Below are 25,468 nucleotides of genomic sequence, written 5' to 3' on the forward strand. Positions count from 1 at the left end.
ATTTATTAATAAATACTTATTATAGTATATATATATATATTTTTTTTTTTTTTTTTTTTTGCTGTCATAAAACTACCCATAGTCATCAGAACACGTAACTGCTTGCTCTAATGTTAATGCTGCAAAGCCTAGAGCATAGCAATCCGATTGAGGACAACATATCACTCTCTGTCTCGCTGATTGTGCAACACCCTGCCTCCCCCCTCTTTTCACTATTCACAAAAAAAAAAAAAAAAAAAAAAAAACTATTTTTACTAAAAGAAGGCAAAGAAAAAAGACTGCATTGATGCACCAAGAGTTCATGGGAAATTTATGGCAAGTCACACATGCTTGATTCATTTAAGCGGCATGTTTGATTCAAATGTTCGGAAGTTTTTCAACATTGAAACTAGATTTTGTTCTGTTTTTCATGATTTGATTCATTTAAGTGGCTGATTCAATTACCCAGTGCTCATTGTGCAAATAAGCTTTAAACTACATAAACTCTTCACTGAGCTAAATGCTTGGAAAATGTGATATTAGATGTCATGGCCAAAAGTACTCAAAGTTTATGGATATGAACTAATAAAAAACAAAACACAGAAAATAACACATACAGACTGGTAAAACATACCTTTGAGGATGGGTCAATAAGACTTACACCATGTTTATTAATTGCAATCAATAATTGTTCAGGAAAATTGGGATCGGTAGTTTGCTAAAAAGAGAGAAAGAGATTTTAATTTAAACATAAAAGTGTCATAATATAAAAATGATATTAATGTAACTAAATACTCAAGAATGGATCATTTTATTACAATTTATTTACTTAAGAATGCATAATTTTATTAAATACTATAAGTTGAGCCAAAGGTAAGTTAAATATACAAAGAATGGACAATAGCATGCATAATGTAACACTTCATAAATTTTTCATTCTAAAGTTTTCCCACAAAGTTTTTCAAAATACGTCAAAATAAATTTTTGCCTTGAGAAAACAAAATAGGCAAGGAACTACTCTGAAGTATATTGAAGTAACAAAATGAAGCAAAACTTTAAATTCAGTAAGTAAAGTAAATATTTCCAATAAGAAGGTGTTCATTCAATTTTATTCACAAAAAACCACATGATGCTTTCAGAGTTATAGATTTTTGCTAAAATTATACATGAATGAACAGAATATTTTTTTTAAAAATTCAGTACACCAATAACAAAAGCTCACGAAATTCTTCAAATCTCAGAGGGGAAAGTCAACCATATAACAAAGTCATAAATAAAACCTTTATTTCAAATTCTTATCCCACATTTCAAGAGTAAAATAGTATTCAGAGTGGACACTTTTAGAGATTTGTGACCATGATAGTGAGAGACCTGTCATTTGACACGACACTGCAGCACTTAATTTTATTTTTTATCAAAATTATACTAGATGTGATTTTTATAGCAAAGTGTTGTTTATATATATATATATATATATATATATATATATATATATATATATATATATATATATATATATATATATATATATATATTTCAGTTATTATTTATTAACTAGGTCACTTGATTTACATTTTCAACATTTTTTTCTTCCATAAAAAAAGGTTAAAAGCAGTTAACATTAAGAGTAAGATATATAAAAAGTATTAAACCACCTTGTGATTCTTGAACATATATTTAGTCCTTCAAATATACAACTGTGGGACAGCCCAACTACAAGGCAGTAAAAGTAGCAATAAAATTCAAAATAAAAATAATATACCAGTATAAAAGCAAATGATATCAAAAGAATAGTAGATACAAAATGTACCTCAAAATGACAAACCTTATTCAGAATTAAATACAAATTCCTTTTACTAGATTTAATGACAACATATTAGCACAAAAATTATAAGTTAACAATATCTTACTTTTGTTTATTTATAAGTTAACAATTTTTAAATCAATTTGATTTTTTTTTCAAAAGGGCTTATTTAAAAAAATTTTGATTTTTTTTCACTGTTTATCAGTATCATTGAGTACCATAATTCCTGAAAAGGAGAACTTCCACTTTAAAGTTTAACAGGCTCTAGAGGCATTTGAAAAATAAGGGTTTTTCATAAACTCTGTTATGTAAAGGTAGACTTGATTGTTCAAAACTTTTTTTAGTAGTGATGGGCCAGTAGATGCTCTTAATTTTGTTACATAGCCTCAATTTCATTTTCAGTCACCGCTTCATCGAAGAAATAAACATTTTTATGCAGTCTTTAGCCAATTTCCCAGTCAAAACCTTTCTTTGCACACAATCTTTTAGCGTTGCACCAAAAGATTCACTTAGCGTCCAGAAAATAATTATCTTTCAAATAAAAAAACTGCAACAACGTATTGACACTATTACGGAGATTATGCCGGTTGAAATTTTTGTCAAGAATCGCACTTGAGAAATGGTGCACAGTTTGCTATCTTTGCTTATTTAAAAAAAATTTTATCTCAATTTCTCATGAGAAATGTGAGATAAATAATTTTTATCTCACATTTTTTCAGGACAAAAAAAAAAAAAAACACACCTTTTTTCTGCATTTTTACACATTATGAATTTAAAGAAAAACCAAGACTATGAAGGTAAACCCCTGCCTGGATTATACCCACATTGATTTTGATTTAACACTTGAGTATTATTTTTTTATTATAAGTATTACCTTTACTTCAAAAAAGGCTGAGCCAAACGTTGGCCACTTAAATATAACTTTCAAAAAATTAACTTTGCTTTCTTCAGGGCTCATTCCAGCATCTTGATTATATGCAGCAACAACAGCCTAACAAAAAGAATAAAAGAAGCATTTTCTCAATTAATCTGTTAATCTATTTTTCAAAAGAAAGGTATGAAAACTTATACAAACACAAAAGAGAGTTAAGAAATAAAAATTTATCTCCAGATAATCACAAAAGTCAAAAATGAACCACTTCAATTAATACCACTACAATCTTTCCCACATGAAAATGGTATCATTTAAGTTGGTGCCTCGGAGGGAGCTCCCCCCTCCCCCCTTTCACACAAAGTTGAATTTTAGTTTCTGGAGAACGTAAGTGTACATAACTTCTGCTCTTAGACTGGAAAGCAGTTTCAATGTACAGTTGAAGCTCGATAACTTGAGTATTTCTTTATCTCAAAGTTTTCAACGGGTCACAAACTCTTGAGAGACTGTTGTGGAAACTTCTCATCGTAACTGGAACGTTTTAGCTGGTCCCTTGAATTTCAAGGATCATACCCCCCCCCCTTAACAATGAAGAAATCAAGTTTGAAGAATTTTTTCAAACAAATTATGCCAATGAAAAGCAGAAATAAATCGAAATCATACTTTTATGTAGAATGGATTATGATTTGCAGTCTGTAGTAAGGGATGAAGTTATGTAGAAACTACATTAAAATCATGGGAGTTGGAGTCTGTTCTACTACCCAGGTTAAAAATATAATCGATTTGCACTAAATATGTAAACAATATTTAATCACGGTTGTCAACCTTGTAGAAAAAATTTGAGGAGCATCAGTGGTGTTTTTGAGGAGCATTTCAAAATTTTGTAAAGCAGTGCAGCACTTTATATAAAAATCATTAGAACAAAACTAAAAAAAAACCACTTAATCAAGTTTGTTGTTGTGCTTTGATAATCATTTTAAGCACTAACATAAAAGTAATCATTTTCAAATTAATAAAACAGCGTCATGCTTTGAGTATAAGCATCTTCAATTTCCCATATTTATATGTCTGTCTAAGAAAATATCAAAGAATACTAAAATTAATTTAATTTTAATAAATTTTTCATGACTATATGTTTGGTAAGCCTTTAAAGTAAATTTTGAAATGCGTAAAAAGTCATCATAAAACAAGTTACATCTAAATGGTTGCAACGTCACACTCAAACCTTTCCCTCTGCACTCCTCTATTTACCTCCCCATTCACAGAAAGAAGTTCTTTTCTTCTTTCTACCCAAGAAAAGATATGCGCATCAGCAGAAATCCTGAGGAGGAGATTGAAGCTGAAAGGAGGCGAGGGGGGTACTTGTGCAATTGCTTGAAAACACTCGGTCAAGAAATATGGAGCAAAATAACAGTGGAACTGCAAACTTTCGCTACTTTTGGAGGAGAACAACCCTGTTTTAAGAATGTTTTGCTGCAAGATTCAATCTAATTTATTATTCACAAAGGAGATATTCATATTTGATTAATCAAATTTCAAATTTGAATTTTAAATTATTTTTCAACCTCAAAAAAGAAAAAAAAAAATCTTCAACTGTGTCCACATTTAAAAATTTAATTATTAGACACCCTAGAACACAATTTCAATAAAATTACAGGCAGTATTACAGTAGGAGACCCTAGCCACACTTGCATCAGTCGACCCTAACTGTAAAAATAGTTATTAAACACAATGATAAGTATTTTCAAATGCTTTCAATTTTCTTGGATTAAATATGTTTTGAGTTAATCTCCTTCTTAAATGAAATTCATCCAATTCTTAAAGTTTTGAATAATTTTTGTATTGGCATTATTTACATAACACTGCCCAACAATAAAAATGCATCTGGCTCAAAAAATAGCTACTTTTGAATTATTTATCCTTGGTTAATACGAAAATCACCATAAAAAAGTCGAGATTAGCTCCAGTTTTCAAGACACAGAACCAGCAGTGGTAGTGAAATCTCACTATTACTCTTTTTTTCCCCAGCAGATAGAAGCACTTCAAATAGGCTGTTTGGGATAGAAAATCTTACTACGTAAAACCCAAATGGACTTCAAGAAACTTAAATTCTGGGAAGAGAAAGTTCCAAAATGCGACTCTAGTTAGATCCATCCATTTTTGCTTCCATCCATGCTCATTCTGCTGGGAATAATGAAGAACTTTGTGAAAACTGTGTGAAGAAAGATGGTTTTCCAATACCTTAGAGGAAAATTTCCCGGATATGTAGAAGATAAGGTTCAGGAGAGAATTTTTAACAGCCCTTCAAATATGCACAATTAAGATGATACTTTTTTTTATAAACATTTTGGAGGGGAAGAGAAAAATATATTGGTGACAACCATTTTTTGTAACTCTGGTAGCCTGTGGCTACTATTCAGAATTCCTAGTCCAGAGCTTTACCAAATACTGATGGACTATTTCAAGATGTGATCCTTCTTTGATGTACAAGAAGCAATTGAAAATAAAGCATTTACAACAATAGGCAAAAAGCGACCACTGCTTTCTGAAAAATAAAATTGTTGAATGAAACAGGGCCTATTTAATCATTTATTGCAGAGGGTTTTCTTTTCTTTTTAAATTTTCCTTCAAATCAATGAGTGGTTACTATGCATGCCCAAGTAGCATCAACTCATCGGATTTTGCTCGACCGATCATCGACTCCTCCTAATCTCATCGCGTAACATACGCTGATATCATTACGATCAGAATCCGAGAAACGGTTTTCGATGAGCTGTTTTCTATCCGAAATCTATATCCTTATGATCAAATTTTCCAATTAGAATTTTCCGGTCTAAATTTCATCGGAAAAAAATATCGTAACGATCAAATTTTCTGAGCTATATTTCATCAAAAAACAAAATTCGATGAAAATTTGCCGAGCTACATTTCATCGGAAAAAAGTATCATAACTATCAAATTTTCCGAACGAAATTTCATCGAAAAATGAGATCGTAACGATCAAATTTTCCGAGCTACATTTCATCAGAAAAAGAGATCGTAACAATCATTTTCCAATGAAAATTTGCCAAGTTACATTTCATCGGTAAAAAGTAGGTTGTTTAAATTTTCCGATAAAAATTTTCCCAATCCAAAATTCTTTGGAAATCTCCCAACTGTTAAGTTTTATTATTCAAATATCTGATGATTGATCAAAAGTATGGCTATAAGGATCAACATTCAGGGTTGAGAATCGGAGGAAAAATGACTGAGACTTTGACTCCGAATCGGACTCCTGGATTTTGGAAAGGTTTACTCTGACTTGATTCAAAATCAATTCAACTTCATGATTCCAACCCCGATTACCTCACTGGAATTGCAAACAAAATGAGACTCCGACTCTTGAATGACTTCTCTCCATCTCCAAAACAATTCCACTCCGTTCAATTTGACTCCCAAAATTATCGACTCCGACTCGGTTTGTGGCCAAAATGAACGACTTTGGCTCTTCACTAGCTGGCGCCACAAACATATTCCCCCTCCCCCCCCACTGAATAAAATTCTCACTTTCCATTCAGAAATCTGTCATGGCCTTACCCCCGATAGATGGCGCCACAAATGATTTCCCATTTCAAATATTATTTTCCTCCTTGGTTAGAACATTTCTTGTCTAGTGGTTAGCATACGAAGCTCGTATCCCAGAGGCCGAGGGTTCGATTCATGGTCAAAGCAATTTAGAGTAAACTCATGAATCACGTTCATCAAAAGTAATAAATTAGAAATTAAATAGATAAGAAATTAAGTTAACAAGTTATTTTTAAAAAAATTAAGATATTAAATAATTGTCCCAAATGACGGATTCTAAAATGACGTCATCCGAAAATACCCCTTCTGAAAATTTTTATGATGGCAGAAGGGTCACGTGATCATCCAAGATGGTGGACCCCTTTCCCACTGTTGAGTTGTTTTCCTACTGCTTGTCCCTATATCGCGCCAGTTACTACTTCTCATCGTATTTTCATCCAAAATTCATCGCCTTTGAACAGCATTGCTCGTATATTGCTCCAAATCTCATCGGTATAGGGAGCAAAATTCATCGGATTTTGATGATCGGATTCTACTGTTGCCGAAGAGATATATTGGAGCAATTTCTGATGAAAACTCATCGGAATCCAATCATCGGCCGATGAGTTGATGCTACTCGGGTGTGCATCTTTCTCCTGTGGGCTTTTGTGCATCTAGAAAACAAGAGCTAATAAAAGAAATCAATTACAAATTCATTTTTGTTTTCTGACCCAAAATTAGTATTAATTGACTAATTAAACAAGGATGCAAACAAATTTTTGTTGCAGTGTAATCAGTACTTTCATTCTTTTCCTTTCTTAATGCAACGGTTTTACATAAAAAATGCTAATCAGCATAACTAATGTGACTTGAAGATTGGCAAATACTTTAGAAGCATTCTTACAAATTGAATTTTGACACGACTCATTATTAAAAATTGTTATCAAAAAGAAGAAAATTCATTTACACATCAACTCCTTTCTATGAAATTCATACTGAAATCATGTCATTAATATACCAATAAGAGTACAGAATCTTGTTAAGGTTTATTATATTTTGCTGTTTTGATGGCAAAAAGACGCCCTTCAACCATCAATAAATACTGACAGTGATTCCATACTAAATTCAAAGATTTGTCACTTAGATTGCAAATTATTCGCAGAGCATTTAATGTAAGTTACATGTGATTTTTTCAATATGGTACCTAATCCAGGAGAGCCCACAAGGGGCTCCATGGCAGATAGTGCCATTGAAACTTTTAAGGGATGGTTTAAGAAGTCTTTTTCTCTTTTTGAGCAACTCTCATTCTGGGGGGATACTCTGTAGCATTTGAGGGGACGGTGGCATAGCCAGAAAAAAAAATTCCAAGGGGGTATGGTTAAACTTCCAAAACGGATATAGTTATAGTCTTTTCTATGGTCAAAAAAAGGAAAATTTCTGGGTTTTGAATAAGGATATGTCTCCACATCCCATTCCTGGACATGACACTGTGATATAGCACTGTGTTATATGACACTGTGAGATAACGCTATTGCTCTTGAGAGGGATGGGCACCTCAGCCTAATCCAATGGTAATTTATCTTACATCTGATTGTGAGATGGTTGTTGAACTTCGAAATGGATTGAGGCTATCTACAATTTAATTTTTTAATCAACATATAGTACACAGATCCACAAACATTTTAAGAAACTAATTTTCTGCATCCATAAAACATTACTTACTCTTTTCCAATCATTAGCATTTTGTGCTTTTAGCAAATCAGCAGGAATCATTTCCCGGAGCATAGTTCTATAAATAGAGTAAGAGCATCATTATTAAACGCTCAAAATAAAAAATATAAAAAAAAAAGATAAAGAATTAAATATTTTAATATTGAAAACTAACGGAATGCTTTGAAGCTCAACTTTACTTTCTCCATATCGTACACGATAAATAAGAGCAGCTAGTCGAGCCGCTTCATCTTTACTGCATTTATGGTAGCCACGTAAAAGTTTAGGCAATTCCTAAAAATACATAACATGTTAGAAACATTAGTAATACATTTGTTATGAAACTTTAATTAAACTTGTTGTTCGAAATAAAACATGTTAGAAACATTTGAAAACGTAAAACTATCATTTACATATTTATTACAAAAGAGTAAATTAAAATATTTTTTAACCGCTGCAGTTTAAAATTAACATAATCATCATAAAATTATGCAAAAAAATATACATTAAAAATAACAATTTTTTACCTGATGATAATGAAAAATGATGTCTGCATTTCTATCTTTACCAGGGATGGTGTTGGTCCACAATTTCTTCATGAAGAAAACCTGATATGTAAACTGAGGTATGGATCCTAAGTTCAAGAAGTTGAAAGACAAATTTAAACAGACCATACATGAACAACTCAAAATGTTACAAATACAGGTTGATTGAAAAATAATGTGTTCTAAATTCAACTGCTTGAAAAAGTTATTTGTTAATATATGACACTTATGATAGCAACTAAAAGGTTAAGATGTAATTAAAGTTAATGATGTAATGAAAGGTAAAGTTATAGTTTATACAGCATTATAATGTATTTCTGAGAAGAACAAAGGAGTCAGTGAGAAACAAAAGGATGTAAGTGACAAAATTAAAAATTTCGAGATAATCAGTACAAATGATAAGAAAACCTTTCCTCTGCTTTGGGGCAAGAAATAGTACTAGTACCCCTAGTAGTTGCTGCGGTAGAGCATGGTTTAGATTTTTTTTATAATGAAAGCCTACCTAGGATCTGAACATTAAATGTGATTTACTTGAAACTTTAAATAGTCCATTTACATCCCTTTGCTTTTTACTGCCTCATATGCAGATTAAACAATACATTTTAAAAGTCTATCTCAAATCAATCTGTATAACTTAGTTTTGGTCTAGTTTGAATAGGATTAGTTGTTGACCAATTTGTCCTAATTGAGCCCTGAACCAAAACAAAACTATAAATTTTTCTTAGGTATTTAAAGAAAAATGTTGTAACCAGGAATTAAACAGGTCAAATGTAATACATAATTGATGTAGAAGCTGGGAATGCTTGTGCCAGTATAACTAAATTTAAGGGAGGAAGGTATTCCAGAAGGTTCTTTTAAATTGATTAAAGTTTGCAAAATATGTGCCCAAAACTACTTTGTGTCAGGTAAACATTTGAGGAAGAAACTAATTGACATATCTTCCCAGCTTAAGCATTTGAAAACTATATTTACTCAGACTACAGGAGGAATGAGCTAAAGACTTTGTACACAAAGTTTTAATTGTTACCATTAAATAATTTGGAGGGGGGGGAGTATCATTTTAGGCGGTTCAGGGAGGGATCATGGTACAAGGCAATGTGCCCATCCTCCACACAAAGCGTGTTATTAGTTTTATCGGCATTATAAATTTTTTTAGGGCAGTCTGAAGGAATGTGAGCAGCTCCCCTTAAACCACCCTTAAACATGAGGGATGCTGCAAGATGCACAACTTAACTGCAATAATTTCCGAACAGACAAAATCTTTCCTCAAGTAAGCAAATATAAAAACAAAAAAAGGGAGAACATTTCAAAAGGTAATAAGGAAAATAACGTTGCTTACACTTAGAGTATATACTCATGAAATCTTTCGACTTAGTTCATGCAGCAACTCATAACTGAACTGAGAGAATGTGTGTTGGGTTCAACATGTCCAAGTTTATATTTACTGAATCTTGTTAGGTAAGCACACATTCTCAAGTGTTTAAAGTCATTTCATTGGTTTCATCATTTTTTAAAAACTTCCCCCACTGATATTTGTGAAACGTTTACAAGAGCAAGAATTAATTAGGGTGCAAAACTTTTAAATTTTTTGAAACTTAGATTTTAAAAATTCAACATGATGAATTCACAGTTGGAGAAAAATAACTTCTCCTTTAAAAGGGATAATGCACAACACAGACTAAAATAAGGGTGGAACAAAATTCCTAAAATAAGGAGATTGTAAAGGTGTCTTAATATGGAAGAATAATGTTTGGTCAATTTTATGCAGGGTACTGTAACTAGCACCAAGAAAGAAGTTAAAGAAACTTATTTTCTAAAAACAATGGCTGTCATTTTCAGATGTTTAGTTAATAAAACCAGAAGGTAGAAATACTCAGATTTCCATCATCAGATCCAGCAACAGAAGAGAAAAAGTTTATTCCAAAGAACAACAATTAATTTATTAGATTGGTTCTTCAAAGGAGCCTTAAAAACTTTGCAAATCATTTCTCTGGTTTTCACACTATTCTGCAAAGCATTGTTGTTGAAAAATTGAGTGCTCCGCAAATCCTAGATTTGTTATACTTTCTTTAACGTTTACAAGGATTTAAACCTGACTTATTAACATTTTTATCTGAAACATGTGAATAACAGAAAAAATGCAAAAAATTATATAAAACCCCAGCCCCTAAATAATCATTTTCTCTCATTTAATAGAATTTTATTGATTATGTTTTCCTCGCTAAACAAACAAGGTGTTCCTGTAAAGTTTTGGGATTGCCAAGCATTTAATTACTGGAGAAGTTTCAGGAAACTTGCTTTAATTGCAGAGAATAACCTGTTAAGGGAAATGGTTCCACTTTTGAGCATTTTTGAGTAAAAAGTCTGCACCTCTCCTGAGAACTTGCCTAAAATTAATGTATGAAACATTGAAGTGATTTCCCATAGCAAAAGTGAAACACTCACTCATTCAAGGGAGATTTCTGGTAACTGAAATGGCATGGAGTATAAATTTAACGACGCACAGCCTACTGAACTTAAAATCAAATACTTTTGACAAGAGTAAGTAGTTTATGAAAAAGTATTCGAGAATTTTATTGGAAGCTTCACTCTATGAAAGCTCAAGAAAAATGCAAATTAGAAGAACATTCATTTGGAGAAATAGAAAATATTTTGTCTTAGAAAACTATTTTTAAAATGCTTTTAGAACCGATATGGAAATTATAAGAATGATTGTTTAATTGTTAATACGTACACATCATCAACTAATTCAAAAGACTATGAAATTAAAGACAATACAGTTAGGTGTCACAAATACTAAATAAATTGATCATTCAAAAGATCTCATTAGTTTTGTCAAAAGTGAGAAACATATAACAAGTTTGAAAGTTACAGTAAGTGTAGGGAAATCTACAAACAAGAAAACAAATCTATGAAGAGATATTAAGGAAAATTACTGAAATGAAGAACTAATAAAATATTAACACAAACCATCACGAGTCGGCCGGGCTTTCCTAATCCAATCTGTCAAATGTCGCACAAAATCAAAAAAGAAATCTCCCTCAGGAACACTGATCACTAAAATTCAGAGGTAATAACACTTTCAAATATTGTAATGATATAAATAATAGGTTAAATGTTCAAAAGCAAAAAAAAAAAAAAAAAACTGACCTTTATCAGCTATTTTAACAAACAAACTAAATCCTTCAGCAGATCTTAAATTGAGCCTTTGAGAAATATTTTGACAGAAATCTTTAGCTCTTGTACTTGAGTCTACTTCAAATGCCTAGAAAACAACATTAATTTTATTGGGTGGAAAAGACACAAAAGTAATGATCAAAAACCCCAAGACTGATTAATCCTAGTCAATTTATCAATCCTTAATGAAGATCAAAAGTTTATTTAAAGCAATTCATCCCATTGTAAGTAATATCTGCTTTTGGTAAATTATTGGTCATTCCAACCTTGGTGAAGTAGTATTTTGTTCTTAATTTCAGGATCACAGATTGGGATTTGAAAAGTTCAATTCAATTACCTCTTGCATTGTTTTTTGTGCAGAAATTTAACCCATCAACATCCTGTATTTTAATAAACTTAAATAACAGGATCATGACCCCTCATATTCTTTGTTCAAGACTATAAATATTAAGTGTTCTATGCCAAGAATCATAATCTAAATATGAAAATCCACTCATTAATAAAATAACTCTGCTTTGAACCAGTTCCAATAATTCAATATCTTTCAGTATTCGGATAGGTAGACTAAAACTGGACAGCATACTCCAAATGAGGTCATACTAAGCATCTGTACAAATGTACAACTTCCTTAGACCTAAGTGAAATAGTCTTATTGATAAAACCCAACATTCAGTTGGCTTTGTTGCTTGTCATACTACACTTCTCACCAAGTTTAAAAGGTCCTAACCAATTAAAAGACCCTGATCAACACATGTTTAATCTTCACTAATGACAACTTGCACACTTATTTCTATAACCCAAATGAAACACTACACACTTTTCAGCACTGATGGACATAACCCACTGACTGCCTACTTAAAAATCTGATCCAAATCCTCTTGAAGCTTTTTCGCCTGCGCTTCACTATCAACATTCCTCATAACTTCGACATCATCAGGGTTTGAAATAAAGCACGGAATTGCCCGAAACGCACACAAAATCGGTAAATTCCGCGCAATCCAAAGGTCCGTGCGGGATCCTCCCCTCCCCCCACCGTAAATTCTTCAATTCGATAACTAACACCACATGGGGAAAGAGGAGAAGAGAAAAAAATTTTCCTCCATGCGGGGGTAGTATTAGGGAAGAGCGAACGATTTCCTCCAGCCCCCGCCAGCACAATCGGCCCAATTCGGATTTCCCTGTCTCATCAAACTTAGAGAGCAACCCTACTGGACCTACTGGAAACGCCACGTCACCCATTCTTTCATACAAATAAATAAGAGAGGTCATAGATTACAACGTGTTTCTTTAAGCGCTCCACTCATTTCGAAATGCATCAAATTCTTTTCGCCATTTTGTCTTTGCAAGTTTAAACTTTGTATTTTAAAAAGTTCAAACTCCATAGCTCCTTTTTCCTTTTGGAAATATAGATAAATTTTTAATAAAGCATCCATCAATTCAAAGCAGTTTAAGTTACATCGACCAATTCCCTGGCATCAACGAGTTCCGATTCGCCGGTATCAACAAATTCCAAGTCACAGGCATCAATGAACTCCGATCCGCCGACATCAACTGACTCCGATTTGACAGTCGAAATGCGATCCAAAAGCTGCTGGAAACGACAGTACATTTTCAATAAGTATAGGCAATTTTTTACTTTAACTTTTTGATTGGCTGAAAAAAAGTCTTGTGTGCAGTAGAAATATTGTTCTAATCAATAGGGACCGAACTCCATTCAGATAATTCGATCCAAAAAATGGTCAAATATTTTATTTTAATGAAATAATAAAATAAAATTAAAAATTTCTGAATAATTATTTGAAAATGTGTGTGTGTGGGGTTGATATTACACTAAAAAAATTATAATTTAAAAATGAATGAATAGAAAAATAAAATAAAAATGAATTATTGAAAAACTCTAAACAAATTTTCAGTACTTATAAAAATTCTCCCTCAAATTAAAAAAATCCCCCCTGGAATCTGAAGTAAAGGGGGACATTCCGCCCTAGAAGTTGAACTATTTCAAACCCTGCATCATAAACAAAAAAATTAATGTTCATAAAATGCCTTTCACTAATACTATTAAGAAAAATAAGAAACAACAATGACCCTAAAACTGAACCATGACATGGGGTTTAAAACATCAGTCCATTAAGAATTATTACCCCTTGCAAATACTCTTTCTTTCCTCATAGTAAGCCAATTTCAAACCCAACATAGTAACTTCTAATAAGTAAATTACCTCATCAGTATCATCAGGAAAGTAAACTTTGTGAAAGATCTGAGTTGTTTTGTGTTGTATAGCTTCAACTTCTACTAAATGAGGTGGATATTTTCTTTGGCCCGTCCTAGAATTGAACAGAACAAAATGAATTAAATATGCTTTTTTCATCCAAATGTATAATGTCTGCTAAACGAAATTATGCTCATAATTTAAACAAAACTATAATTTATGAAAGATTTTATCATTCATAATATACAGGGCATTAACTTGCAAAGACCTCTATTTTTTCAACCGTTTGTCCTAGATGCATACTTTCAATTGCAAAACTGTTCAAAATCAGATACAGAGTTAAGATATTGAAAGTTTAAAGAAAAAAAAAGCCAAAGAATACAAAATTAACCTTTTTAGGGCCCTAGATCCCCTAACTTTTCTTTCGAGGAATAATCTCCATTGAAAATATTACTAACACAAAAAATTTGACATTTGTAAGATCAAAACTCAAGGAGATATTCAAGTTCAAAGTTTTAAGGGACCATGCAAAGGATAAAACTGGAACTCATCGTCCTTTCAGAAGAATGACAGGTTGTCAAAGTAAAAAAAAAAAAGTATTTATATTTTTCATTGCTATTCAAAAATAAATGCAAATGTTATGCTATGATACTCAACAGCACACCACAAAAGCTCATCCCAGTTAAAAAAAACACTCTACGCACACATATAATTTTAAACCCTCGTTTTCCACTATATTTCCCCTCAAAAGGTGCTACTGAAGGTCAGTGTAAAGTGGTGTAAGTTACAAAATGCTGCATTTCACATTGGGTTGGAATTATTTTTAAACAGAGATTATCTAAGGACCTAGAAACTGTATAAAAAGTTAAATTTTGTACTTTTTGACTCATTTTTTTTCCTGCTTCAAATTTTCAACATTTTAAATCTGCATCCAATTTTGAACATTTTTGCAATTGGAAGTATGCATATAGGACTAACGGTTGCAAAAATAGAGGTATTGCAGGTTAAACGTGAACACCCTGTATATTTAGAGGCTACATACACAAAGGCACTTTTTTTTTAATTTAAAGCTTACTGCATGTTAAATTGAATATTCATCTCATGAAACTAAAAAAAAGAAAAAAATTCTGAAAATTACTCTCTACATCAAGTGCTTCCTGATTTAAAGAGTTTGAGGATGCTTCCTTCATTTTTTTTTACTTTTTTGGTTTCCAACTCATCAAAATTTTTAAATTCCACCATGCTTTTTCCAAAAGCTTAAGAGGTAAAAAATTTTAACAACAAATAAATGAATAAAGAATCATATAATTGTCATACCTAAGAGTTTTTTGCAACCTTTGTAAAGAATCAATAGCAATTGGATGCCTTCTTGTTCGTAAAAATTGAGTTAATTCCTTTAAAAGTATTTGACTTGGAGCAAATAAACCAGTAGCTAACCACATCAGCTCCCAACCTCTTTCTTCACTTAATCTAAAAAGGAAGTTTTCAAAATGTTAGTACTGTAGCAATGCTATGATCAAGCAGAAAAAAAGAAGAAAAACTAAAAATAAAAACCTGAAGGTTTATTTCGTTAAAAAAAATATCTATCACACAATTTGTCATGCAATTCCACTTCTTACATTTTTTTGTTACATACTTCCATTTTAGAGGCAATTAAATTTAAAAACTGAAAAATATGGTAAAAAAATGAACACAGGAAACAGCAAAACAAAACTATTAGCTCACCTATTCTTATTATCAGTTAGTTGCTTCATGATTTGGCAGTAAATTTCATCTCTCAATATTTCCTATTGAAAGAAAAGTAAAATACAGCAAAAGAGCATAAATATTATATAGAGCATCAAAGTTTCATGCATGAAAATTAAATGGCAAATCAAATATCAAATATCATAATCAAAATAATCATTCTTAAAGAAAGAAAACAGCAATTAAAAAATTCCCTAATAAATTAAACACAACCCTTCATATATACAACTAAAATCCTTAATTATCTTCTGCTGGCAGTGCAAAAAAAAAAGATAAATCGCCAAATATTAATTAAAACAGGAAATTTTTATCCTCAAAGCAAAAACAAAATTTTATTTGGACATAGTTGAGAAAAAAATGGCAACCTTCTGAACGGTTGTATTTATGCTAATTTAAAATGAGTTCGCTCAAACGATAAATTTCCTATATAAAATTGCTGTTCCATTAGGCTTAAAAATGCTTATAACTGTTCGGTATGTCTCGAGGACTTTCAAATGGCGTTAAAATCAAACTGTTCGGATAATTATTTTGGGTTGAAAGAGCCATTTAATGCCATTTTTCGGTCTTAAAATTTGAACCGTTCAGTTCTTTTTTTGGCGTTTGAGTCCCCCCTCCCCAGCCCTCCATTCCTTCTGGGTGCTCGAGTACCTCCTTGCCAAATTTGGTTGAGATCCGATGTAAACTGAACTTGCATAGGGAACATATAAACATACATACATACTCTTTGTTTTATCTATATAGATTGAAAGGATTTGTGTATATGAACATGTAGTGAATAGAACTCAGGACGAAAAGGCAGAATTCAAAAGCAAAAACATATATTAATTTTATTCCCTCTAATTACACTGGTAAACAAAGGTTTGGTTACATGAAACGTTCATAGTATTTCTAGGGTAGTTTTTGACGCTGATTTCAAATACACACTAAGAATTTTTCCATTACCCACAGTTTTTGTGTAATTATAGGTTTTAAGTTATTTATTTTTCCCATGCTTTCCTATACAACGTTATGATAAAACTATTAGACTTGTAAACAAAGATTTCGTTAAATGAAACATTTATGGTTTTTCTAGGGTAATTTTGGAAGCTGATTTCAAATATTCAATCAGAGTTTTCTCTTCAGCCACAGTTTTTGTGAAATGATAGGTTTTAAGTGATTTATTTTTCCTGTGTTTTCCTATATTATGTAATGATAAAAATTCATAACTAACAATTAAAATCTTGTCATGAAGACAAGTAGTGTAGGATAGATAGTCAAGTGTGTTGGTACTGCAGTGGTAACATAGTAGTCAGTCTTAATGGCATCCCATTTTTGTGATATAGGCTACCTGAGTAGAATAATTTTCTGTAATTTTATATTTGAAAGCAAACATAAAGAATTCATAGATTTTACTCTAAGGAAAATGCTTTAGTATACTGTAATAGTATCGACTCTGTAATAGATATGTTTGTATTTTAATATCAAACAGATGAGACTTAGTATTACTTCTTTCAAAACTAGTTTAAAAGTATGATTGGAGCATGTTGTCTTCAGTATCACTAGCATATTCAGTCGAAATGAAGAAAATACATGGAGTTTTGTAAGTCTTTTTTTCTTAAATTTTAGTACAACACATATTATGGGACAATTATTTCTGGCCTAAAACTAAATTAAACAAATTTTATTAATACAATGCTGTTTTCTCCTATGCAAATGGAATAGCAATGGCAAGAATTAAAATAAAAAAAAGACTGGACCTGTTATTCTACTGGCTTTTCATATTAAGTTGGGCCTTTTTTAAAACTTTGTTGTTATTTTGTATCACTGGTGCTGAATTTGAATACTTAAAACCGGAATTTCTAAGTATTATTAAAGTATAGCTTTAAAAAAAAGCATCTTTGGAAGGGCCCTCATTGTTCAAGTGAATAAATTTTTGCTGATTAATGCTAGATGCTTAAAAGGGATGTTCCTGATGCCAAATACAGAAAGAAAAGAACAATAGCTAAATTTTTGATCATTTTTTTAGTATTAGTCATGCATGTGAATATGCACATTTCTTTCAAATTTCTGTCTCATGTCAGAAACAAATCTGTGGGTGATGAAGAAAAACTGTTTGCATACTTGAATTCAGCGTATCATTTTACACAAAGAACAGGTTGTTTTTTCCATGTAACAGAAAAAAAGTTTTTTGTTGTAGACTAGTATTATTAAATACTATATTATTAATGAAATACTTCATTGTTGCTACTTGTCAAATAACAATACTAACTTGTTAAATAATTGTTGTTTTTGTTCAAATGCATTACGTATATATAACAAGAAGAGATAAGCTAGGTCTGAAATATCTGAAAGTTTGGGGGTAAGCAGCTTTTTTCCTTTTTTTTTTTTTTCTGAAGGGGTTTATTTACGCTAGGGAAAAATTGAAAGAAATGTCTTCAGAAGTTCACAATATTTACATTCCAATGCTTTTTCTGCTTAAGAAGTTTTTTATGTCCAGTATCCCATACGAAAACACTAAATTTGCCATCAAATACGAGTAAAAAAATTTAATTTCCTTGTAAGTATTGTTCAGTGGCAGATACAAGAGAGTCATTGGGGTCATGCCCCCCCCCCAACCCTCGACAACAGTATCCATCCACATTGTGTTTGAACATTTTATGCATGAAATGCAAATGATTACAGTATCTTTTTTATTCCATTAGCTTTTTTTAGAACTAAATATTTGAACTAATACTTCGTTTCACTACATATTTAAATTAATTTTCAATGTTCATCCCCAATTAGGTTCGAAGTAGTAAGGCTTATGGATGATATACTTGGAACATTTTATCGGATGACTGGCACTCACTGGGACTTGATTTTTGGATTGGAATAATTGATTTTTCTCTCTTTTCGGCATTTGTGTTGATTTTTGACAACTGGAATGGACATTTTTTTTATGTAGGCCTGGATTTGATTTGTCTACTTGGAAAATTAGGCAAGATAATGTTTATTTTTTGCATACGCTGGTAATGGGTCTAGTGGAGTACCATTATTGTAGCCATCTGGTTTCTAATGGTATAGACGAATCCCCCAGCTTAATTTTAGGTATAAGTTACCATATATTTGCTTGTATTGTAGCAGTTGGTGCATGTAGCCCAGTGTGTTGTGATGGTCTGTAAATGTTCGGAACTTATACTTTCCTCTCTTAGTTCATTTTAAAATATTTTTGGTTTTTCAACCATAGATGGAGTTTCCACTGCTGATGAGTACTGGATCCATGTATAACTTAATTTTCTGTTTTTCCTTTAATTTTTTGTTATCGTAATGTATCTTTTAAACCTTTGTCCACAACCTAGGCCGAAGTATTTGGCCTAATCACTAGGGAGCATGCCAATAAAATCATGACAGGAAGTTTGCACGTAAAGTTTTTAATTGCCAACCAAATGTAAATAATTTTTTGGCCGGCACTGTATACATAAAACAAACATTAAAAATTCTTTTAAAATTCAAAAATGCATTAAAATAATATAAATTCTTAAGAATGCAAGGGAATAATTTAAAATCAATTAGAGGAGGAAAAAAATCACAAAAAATCCCCAATGTAGTAAGGGGAACAACTGTTAAAAATTCTCATTTAATTAAGAATAGTCCTAAAAATACCATTAGACAAAAGAAAACAGTCTGTTAAAACCTAAAACCACCTAAAAATTCTTATTGGGATGAAGATTACTCTTTAAAAACTCCCATTAGAATAAAGATTTAAACTTATTTAAATATAATAGCATTACCTTGTGAACTGCCATTATTATTTTTTATTTTGTTAAATTGGTACAGAATTACTTTGAAATAAATCCAGAATAACAATGATGACATTGAAGATTTTACCCTATTCAATAAAAATTGCATTTTTGTTTAACATTTTACTCACATGTTTCAATGGTCCGTCATATATTTGATCTGTCAGCTCATTTCCTGTCCTAGTTCTTCTTGAAGGAAGATCTCCCATATATTTTAATAATGGTAAAAAATGTTAAAGAAATATAATAGAAAATAAGAAATTGTCAACAATTCAGGACTAAACCGGGGCTACTTGGACCCGAAATTTCATATAATTTGCGCGTTTTATACTGATTTGCTGATTCAACCCATAATGTGCACTGATAACCTTGTTTTTACCACTTTTCAGACCTTCTGTTACCACCTTAAGCCTTTATAATCCTCATATTTCCTACTTTCAGGGGTTCTTTTACTTTCGGACCCTTTTTATCCCCAGATCTGCAATTGAACGGGTATAAATAGTAACTAACCTCTTTATTTTAAAAGATTGCAAACCTTATTTCATAATTTAGTAATGAAATGTGGTCGGGGCTACTTGAACCCGGGTTCAAGTAGCCCCATTTTAAGGCAACCAGTGTACATTTACTCACTTATATTAGTTACTGTGTTAATTATATAGCTATATACCTTAAAAAACTGTTATTTTATTAATAAATACAATAGAGTCTCGAAAATTCGAGGTAATTGGGGGCTCTTGCCACCTTGTATTACTGAAAATTCGGAATATCCGAAAAATTATTTAGCCTTCTTAAGAACATGCACCTGTTACTAACTTTCGCGAAGAAAAGGAAGTACTGTCCCCTCAAAAATTTATCACTCAAATTTCAACATAAATTTATGTTTGAATAAACCCTAAACAAATTTTGATCAGTTTTTTTCTTACTGAACGTATATGTGTGCTAACTTGCAGACAATCAAAAAATGAATGAGTTCTGTCGTGACAATTGTGTCTCTAAGTGTGCATGTGCATATGTACTTCACGCAACACAAAAATGGTTTGTCATATAAGGTAAAATTATGTAAGTACAATTTTTACGGCATCAAAATCTGCACTTCCCATTTTTATTACAATTGGATATTCCAAAAGAGCTGTTCTTTGAAGCAAAGCAATATTTGAGTATTCTTTGAAGCAAAGCAATATTTGAGTATTCTTTGAAGCAAAGCAATATTTTTATTTCAAGAAAGTTTTTGAATCAACCTGCTATCTTTTCGGCATCTCTTAATCCATCTCTAGTAGCCAAAAAATATTTCAAGTCACTTGGTGATATTAACATCGACCATTAAATACATTTTTTTAATTTTCTTATTCTATGTAGTTAAATTCTAGCTAGAAAAACTATTTCAATTTTCAGATTTTAATGCAACATATTTTTTCTCCATAAAAAGTATACCTTAAAATATCAACAAAGCACCTCAAATTAAGCAGAACCTTGGACTTTTGAGACTCGGATTTTCGAGACTCTACTGTAGAATGCAAACATAAAACTATCTTTACCTTGATGATATCAGATGTTTCCATGAACTTACAAGTGGAAGTTTGCAGGAACTAAAAACAAATGTTTTGACAACTTGCAATCATAACGTCAATCAGAAATAGGCGGGAATAGCAGAAATTTTGTTTCATGCATCAGCCTATGCCTAGTACTGCTATCTGTCAGGGAGAAGGTCAACTATGTCTTTACATTGAGTTTTATAGAACTAGGATGGATTTTAAACACTTTTTTCGTCATGGTTCAAGCAGCCCCGGTTTACGATAAGCATCTATACATATAATAAAATAAGATGTTTGTGTGTGTGTGTGTGTGTGTGGCGCGCTTCCCGGGAAAACGGTAAGGCCTAGAAAGATGGAATTTGGTATACAGGTACAGTTTTTGCCGAAGATGTGCACCTCGGGCTTCGATTTTTGATATTTTAATTAGAAAAAAAGTTATTTAATGTTTTATGCGTTTTTTTGCATTTTTTACCTCACAGACCCCGAACCAACCGCACCACACAAATATTTTTTGTACTGTAGTGTAGAAAATTTAATTTTAAATATGATGAATGAAAAAATTTTGAAGATTGAGCAATTTTTGTATTTTTTATGAATTTTTGAAAAAACCTTTAATTTGCATTTCTTTCTGGGTTTTATTTTTTTCTAATATCATCCTGCGAGAAGAAACAAAGCCTCATTTCTAAAAGTTAAGTTGATAATAGTAAAAACATTTCGCCCTCTTCAGAAAAAAAAGTTCTTAAAAACACGCAATAGTTTTTTTTTTACAATTTTTTTAATGCTGAACACATCATGTCTTTTCACGCATCGGTCGAAAAAAGCGTTCTTCAATCTTTTATGCCTGTGACGTCACTACTTGGATTTCGATTCGATATTTACGATGGAATCTTAATCGCAAGCAATGTCAATTTATTTTTTTTAACTATATAGCTTACTTCTACATTTTATGACGTGATGACCACGTGTTTTTCCGGCAGCGCTTGCTTTTTTTCTTTCTTTTTTTGTTTTATTAAGGGATTGCATTTATTTCTTTTTCCATCTCCCCCCCCCCACAAGCTGGATCTTTTGCTGTATGTGTATTATGTTACATTTCCCAATTGTGCGAATTTAATTCAATAAAAACAGAGAGATTTTTTTTTTATCTTTCTCAAACGTTACTTTTTGCACACTACGGGGAATTTGAGCTTTTTTTTTCTTTTTTTGCTCTACTTAAATGAAAAAAAGCGGTTTTTTGAGTGATCTTTGTTTTTGTCAGGAAATGGGCCGGGAAATTAAAATAAATAGAGATGGATAAGAAAATTTCGAGATATATCGTAAAGGTAGATAGCCGCCGAAGGCGGCAATCTTGGCGTAAAGATGTAAATGGCACAAAAAAAAAGATAGAGGTGGATTGATTAATACTGCTGCCAAATTTATTTAAACAGCCACCGAAGGCGGCAAACTTGAAGTAAAAAGGTAAATGACAAGTTAGCCAAACAGCCGCCGTAAGTGGCTACTTGCACAGAAAGACGAATTGCGTAAGAAGGCGAACCAGCTGGTCGCCGCAGGCGGCTAGTAATAAATAATATTAGACACAATGTTTTTGTACCACTTTCTTTTCCTTTCTTTTTTTTTGAGCTAAAATTATTTTTACTTTTTGTTTCATAAATTTTCCATTATCATTTATGCCCATAAGAAGACACAAAATATTTATAAAAATGTACGACTTGAAACTTTTTCGATCTAAAAGTCTGCAACTGCATCAGTCCCGCTCATTGATCATTGGAACTTAATTTTATGATCAGTAGGTGAAACTGCTACTTACATAAACAAATGAATTTTTACAACTTTGAACCAGAACATAGTCAAAATATATGAACATTAATCAATGATATTCTATTCAGTAATTTCATTTTTATTAATGCATTAATTAAACCTCAGTCAAAAATAAAAAGGATATCATTGAATGCAAAACAGGCTTCTTGGCAAAGTTCTTCCTTATTAAGTAGTTTTTTTAACAAAGGTTGTTTTATTGGTTCACGAGAATGCCTCCAAAGTTGGTCACCATCCCTTTTACGTGCAGAAGACAAAGTTAGAGTTCTTGGTATGGTTCGCTTAGGTGGAAGCCTAAACCAAAAATTGAAAAAAACATGATATGATCAAATAAAAATGCCAAATTATACTAAGCAAACACAAACACTATTTAATCCTCTCTTTACCTAAAATGGTCTATTGCATATTCTTCTAATGTGTGAGGCTTATCAACAGGTTCAGGACCATTTTTGGGACCATGAATAAAAAGTCTTTTTCCTTGTTCACTTGCATCATGAGAAAAGAGAGCTAATATGTTATTGGGCGGTTTTACTAGAGCTGGAAGTATATACACAAATTCAGATGGAAAATCACCACGTTCATTTGATCTTTCATTGCGACCAGCAGCCCAATTGTTAGCTGCAACACTCTCGCCTGTGTGACTTTCATCAAGTAGAATAAGATCTCCTTGAGTAAAATTCAAAAACGTAGGACCATCACCTACAATGAAAATTATTAAAATTATATGATATGCAAGTTATTAAACTAACAACAATAATGTAGGTATCTCCATACAATAAAACCAGCATAGACTTATGGTAGGCAATAATGCACAGTAGGGTGAAACTTATTTTTGAAGTATGAAAATATAGTCTTCTCACCCGCTAATTTGGTACCCTTTTACCAAAAAAAAAAAAAAAAAAATCGGGCAAATATTTTAGCAGGATCTAACAATATTAAAGGTAGCTCAATGATGGGAAAGTTTTTAATGCACAAATGAATGCACGTAACGCATAGGAACTGTGCATTGCACAGTAGACTTCAACAGCCTGAATGTCCAAAACACAGTAAATCTGAACCAATAATATTCTTCTAACATTCAAAAATATTAAAAAGGAAGGACCATTATTCATATGAAATTGAACAAAGTATAAGAAGGTGCAAGCTGTTGAAAATTTAACTTTCACAACTTTGGCAAATCATGTATCCAAGAGGTACTGGCAGTAGTTTGAAGATCATTCAGTCATTTTTCAATTTGAACCCCAGGAACGCTTTTTAAAATTCTACAATTTACTGGCTCTGCTTTTTAAACTCAATATAACTTTTCTTTCTTATTATGTTCGAAGATTTATGCTTACATTACCATTTGTATTTATTCTAAATATCTCTTCATAGTCAACCTAAAGATTCAAATTTTTAGTCACCAACCAGTGGCCAGTTAGTAATCACATTTTTATTATTAGCAGCCACTTAAACCAGAACTATTTTTTTAATAAAAACAAACAGCCAAACTAAAGTTAGCATGAAGAAAAGTATTGGCAAATGAGATCTGTAGCTATATTCTGTGAAGATTTATAAAATAGATAAGAGGAAAACTTAAAATTCAATATTCATTGCATGAATTATTAATATTCTTGAACACTCATAATTTGCTTCGACCATCAATTCTTGTAAAAAAATTCAATGGCTCTGCATATAAATTAGAGGAACAAAATATGCTACTTGTAATGCGTCCCTTTGTAAAATATTCACCAAATGAAAAAATTGATGGATGCATGCTGCAATTGTATGTATAAACCAAATATATCTATTACAGGACAAAGGGCAAAAAAAGGGCCACTGTCTGACTTCACCAGCTTTTATCAAAGATACCAGCTCTCTCTCAATATATATAAAGAGTAGATAAACTTACATTTATTTTAGATTATTTTTATTTATTTACTTATTTGTTTATATATTTTCGAAAAATCTGTTATTGATTTACAACATTAAAAAAAGAATTAAAACACAGACTCTAAAATCTATTCAAATGAATACACGCACATCTTATTTCTTACAAAAACTTTTACCAAATAAAAAAAAAAACCTGCAGATTTCTTTGGACTGGGTCAAATTTGCCAACACTTCTTAATTTACTTTAAAGACAATTGTATAGTAGTAGGAAATACATTTCTAAAAATATTCCTGTCTTTATGTACTCAAAAATAATGACATTGCATAAAACGCCTAGTAATAAATAAAATTGATTTTACGAAAAATGTGACAGACAAGACTAATTAAGCTTATCCAGTCAAATATGATCAGTTTGTAATATGTAATTCAAATAGCTACAATAACCAATGATTAATCAAGTGCTATGCAAATTAATATCTATGTGAATTTTGCCAATAAAGTATTTTCTTAAACATGAAAGAACTCAAAACATTTTGTCATAGCTCAAAATAAACAAAAAATAACAAGATCAGTACCATGGAACTGTTGTACGGTTAAAGAGGTCATTTAACATCTGATTTTAAACCTTAAAACAGCTCAAGGTGTTCAAGATAGTGATGATTTTATTTGAAAATTTACAGAGTGTGACTGTTTAACAGTTATGATTACACAAAGCGGCTAATTCAATAAAGCTGGATTTTGTTCTGATTTTGACGATTTGATTCATTGAAGCAGTTGATTCAATTAACCGGCCTCCACTGTATTAAATTTAGAAGAAAAGATGTTTTTGGAAGCACTAGCAGGATAAAAAATGTAACTGGAATACATGTTATATAAAAATACTAAAAGTCATGGAAATGTTCATTGA

At 31.5% G+C, this 25,468-nt stretch overlaps 1 protein-coding gene across 1 annotated transcript in view; it reads right to left on the reverse strand.

The window, feature by feature from the left end:
* LOC129219396 (myosin-VIIa-like) overlaps window positions 1-25,468 on the reverse strand; it is a 157,636-nt gene that overhangs the window by 13,324 nt on the left and 118,844 nt on the right. The window contains exons 33-45 of the mRNA XM_054853784.1: window positions 23,076-23,388; window positions 22,817-22,983; window positions 19,477-19,568; window positions 15,567-15,628; window positions 15,159-15,311; window positions 13,851-13,956; window positions 11,603-11,717; window positions 11,423-11,509; window positions 8,435-8,541; window positions 8,083-8,201; window positions 7,920-7,986; window positions 2,658-2,774; window positions 614-697 (exon numbers count right to left, since the gene is read on the reverse strand). Coding sequence (XP_054709759.1) covers window positions 614-697; window positions 2,658-2,774; window positions 7,920-7,986; window positions 8,083-8,201; window positions 8,435-8,541; window positions 11,423-11,509; window positions 11,603-11,717; window positions 13,851-13,956; window positions 15,159-15,311; window positions 15,567-15,628; window positions 19,477-19,568; window positions 22,817-22,983; window positions 23,076-23,388 — 1,589 coding nt within the window. The remainder of the gene's footprint in view (window positions 1-613; window positions 698-2,657; window positions 2,775-7,919; window positions 7,987-8,082; window positions 8,202-8,434; window positions 8,542-11,422; window positions 11,510-11,602; window positions 11,718-13,850; window positions 13,957-15,158; window positions 15,312-15,566; window positions 15,629-19,476; window positions 19,569-22,816; window positions 22,984-23,075; window positions 23,389-25,468) is intronic.

Source organism: Uloborus diversus, chromosome 3, assembly GCF_026930045.1.
Source record: "Uloborus diversus isolate 005 chromosome 3, Udiv.v.3.1, whole genome shotgun sequence".
NCBI lineage: Eukaryota > Metazoa > Arthropoda > Arachnida > Araneae > Uloboridae > Uloborus > Uloborus diversus.